General features: G+C 38.8%; 1 protein-coding gene across 4 annotated transcripts in view; it reads left to right on the top strand.

Moving 5' to 3' along the window:
- Positions 1-18949, top strand: part of LOC122806453 (S-adenosylhomocysteine hydrolase-like protein 1) — a 909608-nt gene that overhangs the window by 478027 nt on the left and 412632 nt on the right. For all 4 annotated transcript variants that reach the window (XM_044076911.1, XM_044076910.1, XM_044076908.1 and 1 more), the window contains exon 5: positions 3705-3807. In XM_044076911.1, the coding sequence (XP_043932846.1) occupies positions 3705-3807 (103 nt within the window). The remainder of the gene's footprint in view (positions 1-3704; positions 3808-18949) is intronic.

The raw sequence follows: 18949 nt of genomic DNA, 5'->3' as shown, positions 1-18949 counted from the left end.
AGGAAATTAATTCATGCTGGTGAATTCTCTTGAAACCCCCCTAAAGTCGAAAATGGGGCATTTCAGATGACCCTTACCACTTATACACTCTGGGCTCATTTGACAGTAATCTTTGACTGCTGACTCACATTTTGTTGACAGCACCCCCAAAATATCAAAGAGATTTTGTTGCCTAGGTTGTCCTTTCAAGCACTGCTTATTTTGTAGAAGGTCTGGGTTAGAAAGTTTCTCTTCACAAACAAGGCAATATAATTAGATATTCTAGATGACTTCCTGTAATAACAAGTCTGCGGCCTGTAATTGCAGGTTTTCTAGATGACTTCCTGTAATAACAAGTCTGCGGCCTGTAATTGCAGGTTTTCTAGATGACTTCCTGTAATAACAAGTCTGCAGTCTGTAATAGCAGGTTTTCTAGATGACTTCCTGTAATAACAAGTCTGCGGCCTGTAATTGCAGGTTTTCTAGATGGCTTCCTGTAATAACAAGTCTGCGGCCTGTAATTGCAGGTTTTCTAGATGACTTCCTGTAATAACAAGTCTGCGGCCTGTAATTGCAGGTTTTCTAGATGGCTTCCTGTAATAACAAGTCTGCGGCCTGTAATTGCAGGTTTTCTAGATGGCTTCCTGTAATAACAAGTCTGTGGCCTGTAATTGCAGGTTTTCTAGATGGCTTCCTGTAATAACAAGTCTGCGGCCTGTAATTGCAGGTTTTCTAGATGGCTTCTTGTAATAACAAGTCTGCGGCCTGTAATTGCACATTTTCTAGATGGCTTCCTGTAATAACAAGTCTGCGGCCTGTAATTGCAGGTTTTCTAGATGGCTTCCTGTAATAACAAGTCTGCGGCCTGTAATTGCAGGTTTTCTAGATGGCTTCCTGTAATAACAAGTCTGCGGCCTGTAATTGCAGGTTTTCTAGATGGCTTCCTGTAATAACAAGTCTGCGGCCTATAATTGCAGGTTTTCTAGATGGCTTCCTGTAATAACAAGTCTGCGGCCTGTAATTGCAGGTTTTCTAGATGACTTCCTGTAATAACAAGTCTGCGGCCTGTAATTGCAGGTTTTCTAGATGGCTTCCTGTAATAACAAGTCTGCGGCCTGTAATTGCAGGTTTCCTAGATGGCTTCCTGTAATAACAAGTCTGCGGCCTGTAATTGCAGGTTTTCTAGATGGCTTCCTGTAATAACAAGTCTGCGGCCTGTAATTGCAGGTTTTCTAGATGGCTTCCTGTAATAACAAGTCTGCAGCCTGTAATTGCAGGGTTTCTAGATGGCTTCCTGTAATAACAAGTCTGCAGCCTGTAATTGCAGGTTCTTTAAGAAAAAAGCTGCAATTGAAAAATGGAGAAAATGTCAAAACTCACTATACCACCATTAAACCACTTTTGCAGATGGTCTTTTCCTCTCCTGATATGAAATGATATATAGCCCACACCCTTCTTTTAGGAGGGGAAATACTCTTAGGTAGCATCAGTATAGAGTTGGTATATATTTCTTATAATCACAAATGTACTCTGGTTGTTCTGAAGATCATTCTTCTGGACATCATAATATCATCAGGTTCCCAGAACAGAGAAATAAGACATAGTGTTACATCACTACTACGTTTTTTGTAGTTAATAATAAAAAAACTACAATTTAAATAGCACATTTGCTAAAAGAACCATTGTCTGGTATAAACAGATGCGTACCTTAAAAAAAGTATAGATCTCAGATGCAGATCAGCCAATAGAGACCACAAATGGCACTTTTTGCACTTCACTTTATATAACAAAATATTCTGGTTCATGTGTTGACACATTTCTTCTGGAATAAATATGTTATTTACCCATCCAGGAGCAAGATTGGTTAACAGTTTGGCCATCCAGCTGATGAAGGTGGCAGATTGCCCCAATGCCCATATTATACACTTTCATGTGGTGTTTCCAGGTAATGAATTAAATAAAACCATACCACGCTTTAATGAAGCCAGTCTTTCCAAGTGGAGAAGAATACAGTAGTAGCTGGAACTGATATGGAGAGCAGTTCAACACAAGGAAAAGCAATATGAGCCCTACATGAGTAAGTCAAAACTGTATGTCAGACCTAAAAAAAAATGTATCCTGCAGGTTCTTAGTTTCTGTGTTAGTAAACTGGCTGAGTGGTTGTTCTAAGGTGGATTACTTCACTTCAGACAATAACCAATCCTAGGATTCACCCAGACCTTGGTTGATTTCTTGGCCTATAGTCCGAAGACCAAACAACTAAAAGTATGTAATTCTGCCTTTGCCTGAATTCTGTTTTTGGAATATATACTGCCAGTATATAGTTTCATACATTCATGGGTGTATACTAGGCTAATGACCATGGGGGCCTTTATGAGCCTAACCAAGCACCCCAAATGTATTCTACAAGTTATTGTGCATTAGAGGTTATTTTAAGGGATATATCTTACTTCGGGCATGATTTAACATCTACCTCTTTCCATCAGAGACACAAATGTCATACCAGGGGTGAATTTCCAATTTCCCATCCACTGGTCCAGTTTGTGCTTGAATATTGTTAGGGAAGGGCTCTGCTTCACATAGATGGGAAATCTTTTCCTGAGAATGGGAATTCTGTGCTACATATCTTTTCCTGCAGCATGTTCTATTTATGTGTCAAGCAAAGTTTAAATCCTTAAATCCAGTAGTTCTGGTGCTGTGAGAATGGGAATTCTGTGCTACATATCTTTTCCTGCAGCATGTTCTATTTATGTGTCAAGCAAAGTTTAAATCCTTAAATCCAGTAGTTCTGGTGCTGTTTGTTTTGTGGATATACAAAAGGTCCATCAGAGCAGGATCCAAGAATGACTTGTATGCCAGGCATAAATTGCTTCTCAGCAGTCTGTAGGAAACTGAGAAAAGACGTAGAGCTTTGAGGCTACCGGCATAGGATATTGTGATTATGCCCTGTATTCTTTTTGTGAGGAACCTCTGTGGATTCCATTTGTTGTATGTACGTGGTCAAGTACATACCAAAAGGGGCATTATAGTCAGAGGTAGGTCTGATGAGGGCTGGGTACAGTGGCACAATGACCTTCCTGGACCTAGATGCTGTTCCCTTACTTATAAGTTGAATGAATTAGGGTCATAGGTGTTTACTAGGCTAATGACCACAAGGGCCTTTTTAAGCCTAGCCATGCATCCCAAATCTCTGACAAGTTTTGATACCCTTGATAAGTGTAAGCATGGCCTTGGGAGATGAACCATTTTCAGGTTACCTATGTCCATTAGAAATGTAGGTCCAAACCAGGCATAGAATGATTTTCTTACAACCTTAGACACATGTTTGTCAAAAGCTAAGTTACTAACTACATGAGTTCCCAAATCCCTGACTACTGTTTCTACTGTTACTGTGTTCTGTTAATGAGGTAGTTTCCCTGGGTGGTTGATTTCCCAAAAGATATTGTTATGCATTTCTTAACACTGAATATACCGCCAAATAACACAATTCATTTAGTTTGACTTTGTTAAATGTCCAGTTTCCTGATTTTTCTAATGAAGGCTGAAAGTATTTGAAGAGCACCTGTGTGTGATTTATTGCCTGTGTTTAACAGCAGCATCCCATTAACTCTCTACAGATTTGTTTTTGATTATTGTGGATTTTTACCTTTTATGTGATGCCTTTGGTGATGTGATACAATTTTTAAGATCATTTGATTGAAGTACATATACCCACATTCCTCTAGGTGCTGATTGAGACCCTGTGTGCTTTGGGAGCCCAGTGCCGATGGTGTGCTTGTAATATTTACTCCACTCAGAACGGAGTAGCAGCTGCACTTGCAGAGGCTGGTGAGTATATAGTATCTAACCGGCTTCAGCTAACGGAGTCATTTTGTTTATTTAGGCCTTGAAAACAGTTTGAGGCACAGGGTTTGTTAGAAAATACAAGTTACTTTTTTTACTATAAACAGTTATAGCCTGATTTAGTGAAGGCCGAATGCTTTCAGTTTTTTTTTTTTTTTTTGTACATTAATTCATCTTATGATACTGTGTATAATATTTCACTTCACATTTCAGTTTAGCGCTCACCATTCTGAAACATTGAATTCAGAGAATGCAGATCCAATATTTGGTGGCAATAATTCTGTCCTCCTAAGTTGCACTGTCTCAGGGTAAAGAATAATAAGATACGCGGGAATGCAAACACAGAGCTGTATCTCCCCCAACCACACACACACACACACACACACACACACACACACACACACACACACACAGGAAAACAGTTACTGAAGAGTTCATTTTGACAGCACTCAGTTTATGTGAGACATGTCACTTTCAATGGTTTGGAATTATTGGATTCACAGCATATCATATCCGTGCAGCTGTTGCTGTGTATAACGGCTTCATTTTATATTAAGCAAAAGCTTTTCCACTTTATTATGATTTGTTATGCACTTTAGGATACTTTATATAAGAAAAACTGTATAATATTAATTCACATTGTTGTTTATTTTCTCTGTTTAAAGTAACTCATTTTAAGGTAGCAGTTATGTGTCCCAAAAATTGACGCTGTTGCATCAGCTACATAGCCTTATCACGTATTTAATCTAATGAATTCAGCTAACTTTGGAGCCAGTTTCCTTCCTCTCTTTCACTTCTGTTTGGGAAATGTAGCGCTTTCTCTTACATATCTCAAAGCTTTGATGCTGAGCTAAAGACAGATGGTTTATAACTAACATAATTTCCTTAGCCTTTAGTAGTTCTGGCCATTAGGTTGTTTGAAATGTTTTCCGTATTAGCAGTGCAGCCATAACTACTGATGACAAGATACAACAATTCAGCAACTGCTTCCATTTAAAAAGAAGGTACCCTCCTTGAATATTAATAAAAAGAGACTGCTGTAACATACATACACACACATGCGTGGGAGCGTAGTATGTGTGTGTGTGTGTGTGTGTGTGTGTGTGTGTGTGTGTGTGTGTGTGTGTGTGTGTGTGTGTGTGTGTGTGTGTGTGTGTGTGTGTGTGTGTGTGTGTGTCTGTGTATATGGGTTGACTACGTGATACTGAAATTTACCAACGACCAGAATCTCGAGATTGCAGAATCTTGAAAGTAGTGAATGAGGATTGCCATACAGTGTGGAACTGGAACTTTGCCATTCACTCCACTGTAACTCGGAGTTGTTATATTTCAATTGCAGGGGTGTGCGGGTGCAGGGAGGGCTTGCCCCCCTGCATAAACATTAGAGTAATTTGTTTTGTGTTTTACTTTTTTTTTTTTTTTTTTTTAAGTTCGAAATTCTACAATCTCATGATTCTGGTCCTTTGTTTTCAGAGTCTCGGGATTGTGGAATTTCAGTATTATGTAGTGAACCCATATGTATATATATATATATATATATATATATATATATATATATATATATATATATACATATATATATATATATATATATGTGTGTGTGTGTGTATGTATATATGGGTCTACTTCACATGACAGAAAACTCAAAATACTGAATTTCATTTGACTGAAACCACAATACCTAATTTTTAAAATACTGAAAACTCATTTGACTGAGTCTCATTATACTGAAAGCTTACAATGCTGAATTTCAAAATACTGAATCTTAAGCTAGAGACATGATTGGGTGCTTGCCTTCATCTGTGACTTGGCTTGTGATAAAAAAACATTACTGTAACTTAAAGTGCCGACTGTCAGAATAGCGATAGTAGTGTAGAAGATAGTGTTGTAGTGTTTCTAAATGTGGGTATGTATCTTTACATTTTTATGGGAAGTACCTAAAGTAATATGGCAGATGTTTTGCGCTCTCCCAGCAGTAGTGGCAGTGTGTACAGTACTGTCAGATAAGTAAAAGTTATATGCTATTTTCCCCACTGTAGTGCAATCTTAGAGTTAATATATATAGTTATGGGGGTGTGGGGGTGTAGCCACCCACCTAGTTTGGTTTTATATCATCCGGGTTCTGTTAAGAGGGTAAGTAAGTAGTTTTTAATTTTTTGGAAAGAGTCATTGGTGATGTAAGTCTACATGTCTATGGCTTAAAATTCAGTATTTTGAAATTTAGCATTGTAAGCTTTCAGTATAAATGAGAAAGTTAGGTATTGTGGTCTCAGTCAAATGAAATTCAGTATTTTGAGTTTTCTATCATGTGAAGTAGATCCATATAGATATAGATACACACACACACACACACACACACACACACACACACATGAATATAGTGAAAGGTAGAAAATCTCAAAAGACAATCACAAATTGTAGAAAAAAAGACAGAAAGAATCACAAAACACTGAATGACTCATAAGGATGAATCAGAAAATACTGAATACTTCTCTTCCACTAAAAAAACCCTATATTAGTAATCCACAGTTACAAAACTGAGATCAAGTGTTGTAGCATTGTCTTGGTAGTGATACTGTTAGGGAAAGGGTTTATACCAATATAATGTCTAGCAATAGGGGCAGGGCAGGGTTAGCACACATGCATAAGGTGGATGGGGGTCTTCCCCCTCACATCATCTTGCATACATGTGCTAACCCTAACTCTTCCCTTGCTCATAACCCTAACCTCACACATGACTTTCCTAAAAACTCTTTTCCTAACAGTACCACTACACAAAACAAATGGACACAGAACACAACAGCAAAAATACACAATGCTGAATTTACCCCTTACCTAACCCATGAACACGTGCATATTCACAACTGCTGTAACAGTCTTGCATGTCTTCACAACCACCTCTTTTTCATTCAGGCATTAATTTTTCTGCAGACTCCTGTTTTCCTGCACTGCAAAAAAACTAAATTCAGCCATATGTGAGTCAGTCACATGAGCATTCACTCACTTGTGCACTGTTTTGCACCTTTGCATGAATATATATATATATATATATATATATATATATATATATATATATATATATATATATATATATGGACACACACATGTACACATACATTTGTGTGAACATGTACATATGTGTGATGTGCTTTCATATGTATATGATGATTTACGTTGACACACCCTGGTGCTGATGACAAGAGTGCCAACCACACCACAAAAGATCAACAGTGGAAATGCCGAGCAGCTAAAATTATGTCAGTATGGTTTATTTTCTTCTGTGTAAATGTATGATTGCCTATGTTGTACATGGTAATTTAATAACAATGTTTCTTGTTAAAAAACAATGGAGATGATGACAGTCAACTGTGCATGTGTGAGTAAAATCCTTACTGCGTGAAACAAAAAAAACATTGCTTTTGCAGGGGGTCAAGCCCCTGCAAAAAAAAAAAAAAAACACATTGCGTGGCAGCATCCCCCACACCCCCAGCTAATTATATATACTAATTTTCAAGATCGCACAATTCTTGGAGAAAGTTTATATTCTTCACCCGGGGATTATTGATCTATCACAACTGTCAGCCACCTGCATATGTTCACCTTTTATGGTCAATCAAACGACCATCAGCATTGTGGTGTGTCGGTGGAACTATATACACATACATCTACACACACATATACATATATCTGTAATTAATATCATCGACTACACGAAAAGGTTGATCAGTATACCAGTTTGCAGTTTAAAAATGTGTCACTTCCCAATTGCGTAAATGGAGTTTTCTGTAACTGAAGAATGTTTGAGAAATGTGTGGATCAATTAATAGTAAGTATTCTTTACTATGAGGAAGTTTTAGCAGCTGTGACAGTTTAGGAATCTTTAGTCTGGGTAGTTGGCAAAGGGGGAGCCCATATGATATTGCAGTACAGCAAGGATTGGGAATATGCCCTTTACCTGCTGTTGTGCGATCTTTGAGTTGATATAAATATATATATATATATATATATATGTATATATGTATATATATATATATATATATATATATATATATATATATATATATATATATATATATATATATATATATATATATTTATATATATATATATATATATAGGTAGCAGGGGGTACTGGGAGCTTGACTTTCCCTTTTTTAAAGTGTTGACTTTTCTGGAGGCATTCTGTTTCTTGATTCTCTTATGTATATGATTAATGTTCTGTGTATTAGTAATGTGTCTCCGCACAAGATCCATTAAATTGATGAGATAGTGGTTTTGTTGAAGTTTTCATGACTACTTATTATTTTTGTGAAATCACCAAACATGGTTTGATGAATATTCATTTTCCCCTTTATTGTGCTATCTCAGAGTTGGATTTTTATTGCGAAAAGCATGTATTGCATGCTGGGCAGTTATTTTTTAAAGCATGCACATTGCTTTGTCTATGTTCGGTTAGCAACCTTCTGCTATACCTCTCAACCTGTTAGAGCAAGAAATCTGGACAAAGCCTCAAATTATGGAGGGACAAAGGCCCAAAAATAGGAACACACTTTAAATATTGTTCGTATAAACTTAGAGCGCTATAATAAAACGATTTATGATAGCATGCATTTTCTGATGGATATGAAGTCAGAAACTTAAATGTGTGTCATTATTTAGAGACTTCAGTCCTCAATTATTTGCTGGAAAACCATACATTTTATGAGGAGCAGACCAAAATGTTGGACAAAAATCTGGACAGTTGAGAGATATGCCTTTTGTACATTGATATACTGAAAATGCAATTATAAATAATACACAAACATATATGTGTGTGTGTGTGTGTGTGTGTGTGTGTGTGTGTGTGTGTGTGTATATATATATATATATATATATATATATATATATATATATATATATATATGCTCTTAACCATTAGTATGATGCAGACTACATTGAACAGGAATACATCAATCTACAAAACCTTGAATGAACAGGGTTTCATCGAACATCACCAGAAACATTAAGCCACATTCAAAACCACCTAAACAGCATTTTTAAATTTGGCATGCCTCCCTGCACCCCCAAACCTTCTGCTATGTATTTTAACCAGTTCTGTGATCACACAAACAGGGAAACAGTGAAATTCCCTTAACCCACTAACTGCTAATCCCTGCAAAAAACATACACCATGCACACAAACTATGTGAAAAGAACACATGCTTGTACTTCCACTGACAAGTCACATTACCCTGCAAGTATTTGGATACTTTGCAACTTTTGTCCAAACAATTTTGATTTAATGCCACAAAGTGAAGTTTAAAAAATAGAATCAATTTAACATGTTTAACCTCCCCCCCACACACACATACACACACACCACACCACATAATATATATATATATATATATATATATATATATATATATTTATATATATATATTTATATATATATATATATACATATACATATATATATATATATATATATATATATATATATATATATACACACATATACATGTATGTGTGTGTGTTTTTATCTCTTTCTACACACACATATGTGTGTGTGTTTGTGTACATATTTTATATATATATATATATATATAGAGAGAGAGATATAGAGTGTGTGTGTGTGTGTGTGTGTGTGTGTGTGTGTGTGTGTGTGTGTGTGTGTGTGTGTGTGTGTGTGTGTGTGTGTGTGTGTGTGTGTGTGTGTCTGGTTGTCTGTTTATACATGTGAAGACAGAGACAGAGACAGAGGGAGGGAGAATGTAGCAAAGCAATGTGCATGGACCTCTGAGCAAAAAGTATTCTTTCACCAGGTATATTAAGGCCTCTTCAGTTAAACAAATAGAGGTAACAAGGCCTCCATCTGAAAACATGAACTGTTGTGTGTTTTATGATTAATAAATAAGCTTTAATCTTCCTGAAACTGAGAGGAGGGAGTGTGTACTATATGCCACTTCCCAAGGCTGGAAAGTGCAGGAATAGAATAGTTTGGATGTCAGCAGTAGCTGCAGTGTACAGGAAGCTTGTTGCCATTAGCATAACACAGCATTACAAATAAAAACAGAAGGAAGTACCTCTTTGTTCAAAGTAATCAACTATTATATTCCTGTAGGTATTTTGTAGACAGACAGCTAACCAGAGTTCATTAAACAAATTCTTAAAACAAGCAATGAAAGCATGAAGCAATCCTTCTTTGAGCTTTAAGTTGTCTGGTTTATTCAAAGTAATGAGCACTTTCATCTGTCAGACTTCATCAGATACTTTATTTTCTGAAAAAACATAATTCTAGTTTAAATAACCCTAATCAAGTGGGTGTGCTGTTATGATTAGGGGTAAGGTTGTGGTTTCTGATTGGTTTATAGCTGAACCTGCTGGTTAGAGGGGAGGTCAAGTCCCTAATTAGAATAAGAGTCCCGCATTGGCTATTATTGAGGCCAGCTGTTTGGAGGGTATGACAAATCCCTAATTAGATTTACAGTTATGGATTGCTTAATAGTCATACTAGCTGATTTGGAGGGAGGCCAAGTCCATAATTAGAATCCATACGTCCCAAGTGTACAGATTTCTGGATAATGTCCAAATTTTTGTCCCATATTTTTGGTCTGTTTGTCATAAATTTGTGTTTTTCTGGAAATTCACTGACAAATTATTCTGAGTTGAAATCATAAAATAATGACTGACGTTTTGAGTTTCAGACTTCATACCCTTGAGAAAATTCATACCAATGCAAAACCTGTTTTTCTGTCAACCTTAATAGGTTTGTAACAGCAATATTTAAAAAGTGTTTCTATTTATGGGCCTTTGTACCCTGTTATTTATTGCTTTGTCCATATTTCTTGCTCTAATAGGTTGAGAGGTAATATGAGTCAGAGACCAGTTAGGCTGTTATTCACCCCAGTCTCTTTGTTAAGAAAAAAGATTCATTGGTGATATTATTATAAAAACAAAAAAGTTTATGTTTTTATAGTCAGAATTTTTAGCAACTGAAAAACAATTTACTTTTGCAGGGTCATGGGAACGTGTGTTGGGATTAACATTAATAGTGAATCAAGAGTGCCTGCTTTTATGGGGCATCCATTGTCTTCTATCTATATAACAAGTCCATCTGAAATTTAGGTGTACTGAATATAAACATTAAAATATGAGTGCCCATTTTATAAAGCCACTAATTGAAAGATCTGTCCAGTATTAAAGTAAATGCTTTCACTTCTGAACTGAAGCTTTTTCAGATTACGGGAACTAGGGGATTAGAAAGGAAACCTGTAACAATCAGAGAATCAAAAATACAATTTGCTATCAAAAAACTGTGGTGGGTTGGTGTCATTGCATTGTCTAGAGCAGTTCAATAGATTGTTTTCCGTTACCTCCAATGTGGCTGTTTTGATTTACCTGTAAACATTACAAAACCTATTTGTGAAGATCTATTTGAAAAATCTAAAGTTTAAGCAATGACTGTCTCATTGGACGCTGCTTGAGTTAATCCTGAGGGTCTGGTTTTATCTTTACCCTTTTCAAGTAGCCAGTATACAGCGGTGGTCACTCATGTTTTTCCATGTGCCAATCGCCTGCTTAACATATCTGATACCCAGGCCTCCAGCTTCCTGTTTGTGGAAGATCCTGTCTTCAGCATAGGGGTTTATGATCAGATCAGAAATACAACTCACACCCAGACCCTATCCCTTTTAGTCTGAATTACTAGAAGGTCCTAAGATTACATTTTTTAAACTGATACATTATTTGAGCTGATGGACACTGTTGTTTAAGCATCAAAAGCTGAGACCTGCTTTACTGTATGCATTCATCCTGACTTGCTATTCCATCTCCCCTTTTTTTCTAAGAGCGGGTTCTTGTTCCCATCCAGAGGCAAGCCACAATTTTGTAAAGGATGTGAAATTTAAAACTGGAGTGATCCGCCATCTCAGTGGAATGTTTTGTTAGAGCATTTCTACTAACCCTGTGTTAATATCAGAAAAATGGTGTAACATACATATTTGTAGTCTGTTAGTGGTTTTCCCAACATAAAATCATTCACATTTTGTGCACTGAGCTCTAGAAACAACTTTTTTCTGCTTTACACCTGCTGTAGTATTTTTTCATAGTAGTCAGACAAGTGAAATGGTTTGTGTATTAACAGAAGGAACATTTTTGAGCTTCACATTTGAAAGTCCCATTTTTCTAGGTTCCATTGTGCCCTTGCTAGACTTGAGGTAGCCCCTAATACTCCTGTGCTTTTTTCCCCCCAAAATAAACCTAGGTCCTGGTTCTACAATTTTGGCAGTTTGCTTGTTACTTTTAATAATGTGCCAATTTTCCTTCATGATCTTATGACTAGATAGGTGGCCAAGAGTGAAGGTAATGCCCATAATGCATTTTCTTGCTTCATTTCTGGGGTCTTTGTAAAGGCTGGCAGAGTCTAGGTGTGATCTGTTAATTGGTTGAAAAGCAAATCGAGTCTCCCTGGATCTAAATATCTCTAATAGGATTTAGTATGAAGTGCAATAGTCTTGCTTCATAGCCGCAAGCTAAAAAGTCTCTGGGTTGTTAAGATTCACAATAAAGTAATTTCTTTCTCTCTCTTTTGAAACTCTTGCTATGCTCATTCATTGGGGCTTTATTACATTACATTTTTTGATCTGGGGGCACTTGTTGTTGGTTTTGAAAAGTATATTACTTCTCATCTCATTTTTTGGACTTGTTGGCTGTTGGTGAAGCACCCACCAAGAGGAGAAAACGCTGAGAGAAGAAAGGAGTCACTTTTGAGATTTTAAGTATTTTGCTTCAGATTATTTGTTAAGTTTTTCTGCATTGCCACCTACTTTTGAGCATTTTCTGGCTTGTTAAACTTGATTTCTGTGTTGGTAACTGTATTTAGAACACAACCTAGAGCTGATTACTGAATTTCCTGCCTACACTTATTTTTAAAATCGTTTTTTTCTTAAAACTTGCATTTTATCTGTCTCTGGCCTAGCACTCAAGTGTGGGGTCATTTACTGCACTGTTCTAACTTGTTGATACTTGTGAACCTCTGCTTTCCTTAAAAAAAACAAAAAATCTTGCTTTTTTCCCACTTTTCTGAAATTTAAAAAAGTTCAGTTACAGATTTGCTGTTCTGAACTGTTTGTAAGTTTCTTGGAGGCCATTGTTTGCTTGGGCTAAAGGGAAGTCTCTGTGTTCATCAGTGGCAGTGATAAACATTGAGCAGCCTGCCTGCCCCTGTGGGAGTGGTTACTGCCTTGAAACTGTAGTTTTATTGGCCATTTTGGGTCAATTCCTAACTCCTTGATCTCCCTCTCTTAAAACCCTCTTTTGCGGTTTTGCTTTTTGCATAGCGCAACATCGGGTAGCGCCACCTAATTGGGTTTAAACTATTCCTGGCTCCACAAAGACTTCTCTTCACTTTTTCCCTTAGAACTGCTCTATCTCTCAAATTAAACACCATATTCTCATTTTAAGGCCCCTCACTGGTCCAAATAAGTAATTTTACAAGTTAGCACTAATAAACCATAAGCACTACTTACTCTTATACTCTCTACAATTACCTTGTCCCCTATTGGTCTGTTTTAATTCAGTTCCCTATATTACTCTAGCATGTCCAAATGTCAGTCAATGGTTTCCTCTCCAGTCCAGCTGGTGAATCTGGGAATTTTGAGGCAATGTTACAACTGTCTCATGTACACGGACAACCCTCTCCTCCTCCAAACAGGTTCAAATATATGTGAGAGATGCAACCATATAGCCAAACTGGAGGCTGAGCTCTCTCATCTCAAAACTGGTGTAACCAGTCAGGAGGAGAAGGCAACCTCACACAACACAATTCCAGTATCACATAGACCCACCACAACAGCGAATCAAACACATAAAAACACAAAAACATACTCGGAGGCTCTAAATAAAAATCTACCTAAGCAACAGAGACCTCCAAAGCAGACATCCAAGCAAACGCTACCCCAAAACAAAACACATACAACACATAGCACACAAAGTCAGTGTGCCAAGCAGTCACAGCCCTTAAGGCTGAATAACACACCTGATACTCTTGTAATAGGTGACTCTATTGTCAGACACACTGATGTCCCGCTCACCAGGCTGAATAAAGAGAAGGTCACAGTGAGCTGCCTGTCAGGCGCTAGGATCCGCCACATAACGCAAGCACTCAGGTCACTCCAAAGCAAATACAAATATGACTCAGTCATTGTACATGCTGGAGTGAATGACCTGAGACGTACCTCCCTCGACTTCATGAAAAGAGACATAGAGGAGCTCTCTGATCATGTAGCCCAGGCCAGTATGACCCTGACCTTGAGCAGCATCTTACCCTCACCTAGAATGATGCCACAGTATAAAGACAAAATGATCGATTTTAACAATTGGCTGAAATTTTGGTGTCATTCAAAGGGGATCCAGTGTCTGTCAGCCTTGGACGACATGCTCGACAAGCCACGTTGCTTCGCTAGGGATGGCTTGCACCTGTCACCCCTGGGCTTTTGGATATTGGCAAAGGCTCTTGCCACCCCCATAGTGCCTTTTTTAGGCAAGGCTCAAAAGTCAAACCCACCTCCATAGACAGCACAAGGAACAAGAAACTAAGGGTAATGCTGCTAAACGCCAGAAGTCTTAACCTCAAGATGCATGCACTCGAAGCTCTCTTCAGTATGGAGAACACTGATATCTGTGCAGTGACAGAAACCTGGTTCAAGGCTCCAGAGAGCACCCCAGCACTACCAGGTTATACCTCATATCATGCTTTTTGGCCCCAAAACCCGGACCATACCACAAAAGGAGGGGGAGTTTCCATATTTATCAAGGATATCCACACCTCCAGGTTAGTGGCATTGCACGAAGTATCGGAGACCATCCATGTGCAACTGACAGTGGGCAAGACTGCTTTTCAGTTTATAGCATCCTACAGACCACCCTCTCAAAGTCAGGAATCCCACTCGGCTTTCCTGAAAACATTGGAGAACATGAAGATTTCTCCAAACACCATTATATTGGGCGACTTCAACTACCCAAACATAGACTGGGAGCATTACTCAAGCCCCAGTACCTTAGCCCAAAGGTTCCTGGAATTTATAAACTCAAATGCTATGGAACAACTAGTCACCACTCCCACAAGAGGGGAAAACATACTAGACTTGATCATTACCAACATGGGGACTCTATGCTCCATACCAGAAGTATACCCCTCATTGGTAAGATCAGATCAGACCATAAATTAATTTCACTGGATATCCACATCCCAACCCCACCCCCAGCCCAGAAAACCACAGTGAAAAACTTCTCAAAAGTGAACTTCACACTTCTCAAAACCGAAGTGGAATCCTTCAAGGCCCCAGGACCAGTGGAAACTACGGCCCAAACTGCAGAATCCTATATAAACGCATTCTACGGACATTTCCAGGAATGCATGGATCATGCTATCCAAACAAAATCAAGACCCAATCATCCAAAGGCAGGCGTCCAGTCTGATGGACCCCAGCCATAAATAAACTGTACAACAGAAGGAGGAAGCTACTACATGATAGAGCAAAAACCCTAAAAGGGAAGGCATCTCTGATCTGTACTAGCAAAAAATTACAATCCCTCATAAAATCCTCCTAGGCCAGCTTCGAGAGAAAAATTGCACAGGACACTAAAGACAATCATAAGGCTTTTTTCAGTTATGTTAGGAACCTGGGATGCAACTCCCAGACTTGTTCTGAGTTGATTCTAAGTGACAAAAAATACACTGAACCCACAGACATCGCCAATATCCTGGCAGACAGGTTCAGTGCAAACTTCTCCACCCCCCCCCAAAAGAGCAAGTATCTATCCCGGCAGAGTGCAGCCTCCCAAACATCTCTAATGCTCAGGTGAAGGCCGCCCTCTCCAAAGCAAAAAATACTGCTTCCATGGGACCAGATGGCATCCCGGGTTGCGCCCTACATGAACTCCAAGAAGAACTAATCCCTCAAGTAAAACTGCTGTACAATCTCAGCCTCACTACAGGATATGTGCCCAAAGAATGGCGTACAGCAACAGTGGTCCCACTCCACAAAGGTGGCGCCTCTGCGGACCCTGGAAACTATCGCCCCATAAGCCTGACTAGCCTAGTCTGCAAGGCTATGGAGAGGATCATCATGGAACTCATAAACAAAGACATTGGGGACCTACAGACACTAGATCCTACCCAATTTGGCTTTGTCAAGGGCAGATCCTGCCTTTTGAACCTGGTCGACTTCTTCGAAACAGTCACCAAGGCCATAGATGAAGGGAAGGTAGTCCACACAGCCCATCTGGACCTCGCAAAGGCATTTGACACAATACCCCACTCGGGCATCATAGATAAGCTATCCAGCCTAAATATAAACCCCTATGTCACAAGATGGGTCGCAAACTGGCTCAAAGACAGAACCCTCAGAGTCAGACTTGCTGGAGCCATGTCAGACTCGAAACCGGTCACAAGTGGCATCCCACAAGGTTCTGTCCTGGGACCACTCTTGTTCGGTATTTACTTTTCTAAGGTACAGGCCAACGTGGGAGGACTATGGCTCACCAAGTTCGCAGATGACTGCAAACTGGGCGCCATAATCGACTCTCCAGCTGACACAAACATCCTTCAAAAAGGTCTCACAGAGACGGATAACTGGTGCCAGAGCCATGGTCTAAAGCTAAATGCCAAAAAGTGTATAGTCATACCCTTTCGCAAAAACAATGTGCCCACAAATTACCACATAGTTAGTAACCCATTAAGTACAGAGAAAGTAATTAGGGATCTGGGGACCCAAGTTGATAGCAATCTCTCCTTTGACAACCACATTGCCAAAGTGGTTAGAAAGACCTTCTACATAGCCCACCTCATCATGAAAGGATTCACATCTAGATCAAGAGAGGTAATCGTGCCCCTTTATTCATCCCTCATCAGGCCCATCATAGAATATAATGCCCCCTTTGGGATGCACCTTACCCGACACCTGCAGCAATTAGAAAGACCCCAAAAGTACCTCACCAGGAGGATCAAGGGACTCAAACAGATGCCATATGCTGCTTGGTTAAAAAAACTCCAGCTCTACTCAGTTGCATACCGCCTACTTCGAGGCGATCTATGCCTGACATATAAAGCTATGTCCAACCCAGAATTAATGGACATGCTCCACCTCAGTAAATCTAAATCCCTTAGAGCCACGCGCTCGAGAGACTTGAACCTCAGCACAGAAATAAATAGAACATGCTGGAGGGACAGATTCATAACCCAGAGGCTCCCTTCGCTCTGGAATAGAATTCCAATTCATGTTAGGCAGAGCACCTCACTGACTCTCTTCAAGAAGAATCTTGATGAGTGGATAGGGGATCGTAGGTTTGTCCCGAGGATTACTTCCATGTCACTATTAGACAGAGGCACAGTAAACTAAACTTTAAAAAGGGCACAGTATACTCAAATCAAGGGGTGGCGTAAGCCAAACACAATCGGGCTAGCCTTATAAATGCCCCAGGGCAGCTAGCCTAGTATGAACCTATGAACCTATGAATCATTGTTAATATGTTGTCCATCTGTTTGCCTTTTACTGATGATAAGATCCAGGAAATCTACTGTTTCTTTGCTATAGTGCTTGGCAAACCTGAGGAAATCATTGGAATTGTTATAGTCAAAGAACTCCAGGAGTTGACCTTCATTGCCTATCCATATGATGAAAATGTCATCAATAAAATGCAGGTAACAGGCAATGTAGGCATGAAAATCTGAGTTACAGACCTACTCTGTCTCCCACTTGTCTAGTACAGCATTAGCTAGACTTGGAGCCATCACTGCTTCCATTGCTATTCCAGTTGACTGTTTGTAATAGTTTTTGAAACCAAAATAATTGTTGCCGACAAGATTTGTAACAGTTTAGTGTTTTTTTTAATTTATCTTGCCAAGGCTCCTACTATTTTTAAAGGCACTTTCTCTACTGTTTTGATACAGTAGTTGTAAGCTAACATTATGTATAGTGCTCCTATGTCTCTGTAACAGGGTGTCTTGTTGGACACTGATTTCCTTGATTTATTTGTAGACGATTCAGTGTGTCCAGCACAAATAATTTAGTGCTGGCTGCTAGTAGATTGATGATGACTTCTAAATATATGGCCATGGGTGTGGTGATGGCCCCATGACTGGCAACTACTGGCCTGTATAGAGGATCATTGCTGTTATTATGTGGCTTTGGGATACAAAAGAACAACAGTAACTTAAGGTGTGAGAATGAGTGACAGTCATGCAGTTTATTGCCTATAAGTTCCATATGATGCAGGGTTTCCAGTATTCCACAGATGTTGTCATAGGCAGATTCAAAAGTACAATAGAATTGCTTTGTGTTATCATTGCTTGATTTTGAGAATTTGTACATTGTACTCTGGTTAACTATCTGCTTGCAAAATACCTACAGGAATACAGCAGTGGATTATTGTGAACAAAGAGGCTTTGCCTTTGTTTTTACTTGTTTGTCCTGGGAAAAAAACAGCCACTGCACCTTATAAGGGGGCTACTTCACACTAGGTAGCCTACATTTTGTATAATACAGCATTGCATGACATAGTGACAAAACATGATGTAGGTAAGTCATTCTAAGAAAAATAGAACTCCCTGTAGTATGCCAGACTGTTACAGCTAGGCTAAAGCAGATGTCATTCCATCTTTCATTACATTCATCCCAAAATCCCAGTCTCTTTTAATGACCTTGACTATATTCACTTCCATCACTCACTCTGGCAAATGATTTCAGTCCTTCACCTTCCTCCTGAAGATGTATTTTCTCTTGTTTAGTTCAGATAGCGCTGCAGTGATCTGTAGGATGCCAAATCCTTACTACCCTCACATTTTCCATTTAGTGACTTGTATACGAACATCATATTGCCATCATGTGTTCTCATTTTCCTTTAAGCAGGATTTTGGCCCCCTTAGGCTGTTATGATTTGCTATTTATTAATTGAATTAATTAATTTATTCAATTTTTAATTCTTGACATACTATTTATTCTTTGCTGTACTATTGTCAGTATTGTTTTACACTGCTCATGCTGCAGAACTGTACATAGAGCTGCATCTTTGGCCTTAAAGGTGCCTTAAAGGGGTTGGATTTCACCCTCACCAATACTTCCCAACATTCAGTTTGCTGTTGTAA

This window comes from Protopterus annectens, chromosome 7.part0 (genome assembly GCF_019279795.1).
Source record: "Protopterus annectens isolate FY-2018-M chromosome 7.part0, PAN1.0, whole genome shotgun sequence".
Lineage (NCBI taxonomy): Eukaryota > Metazoa > Chordata > Ceratodontiformes > Protopteridae > Protopterus > Protopterus annectens.
This window is presented reverse-complemented; position numbering and strand designations above follow the sequence as displayed.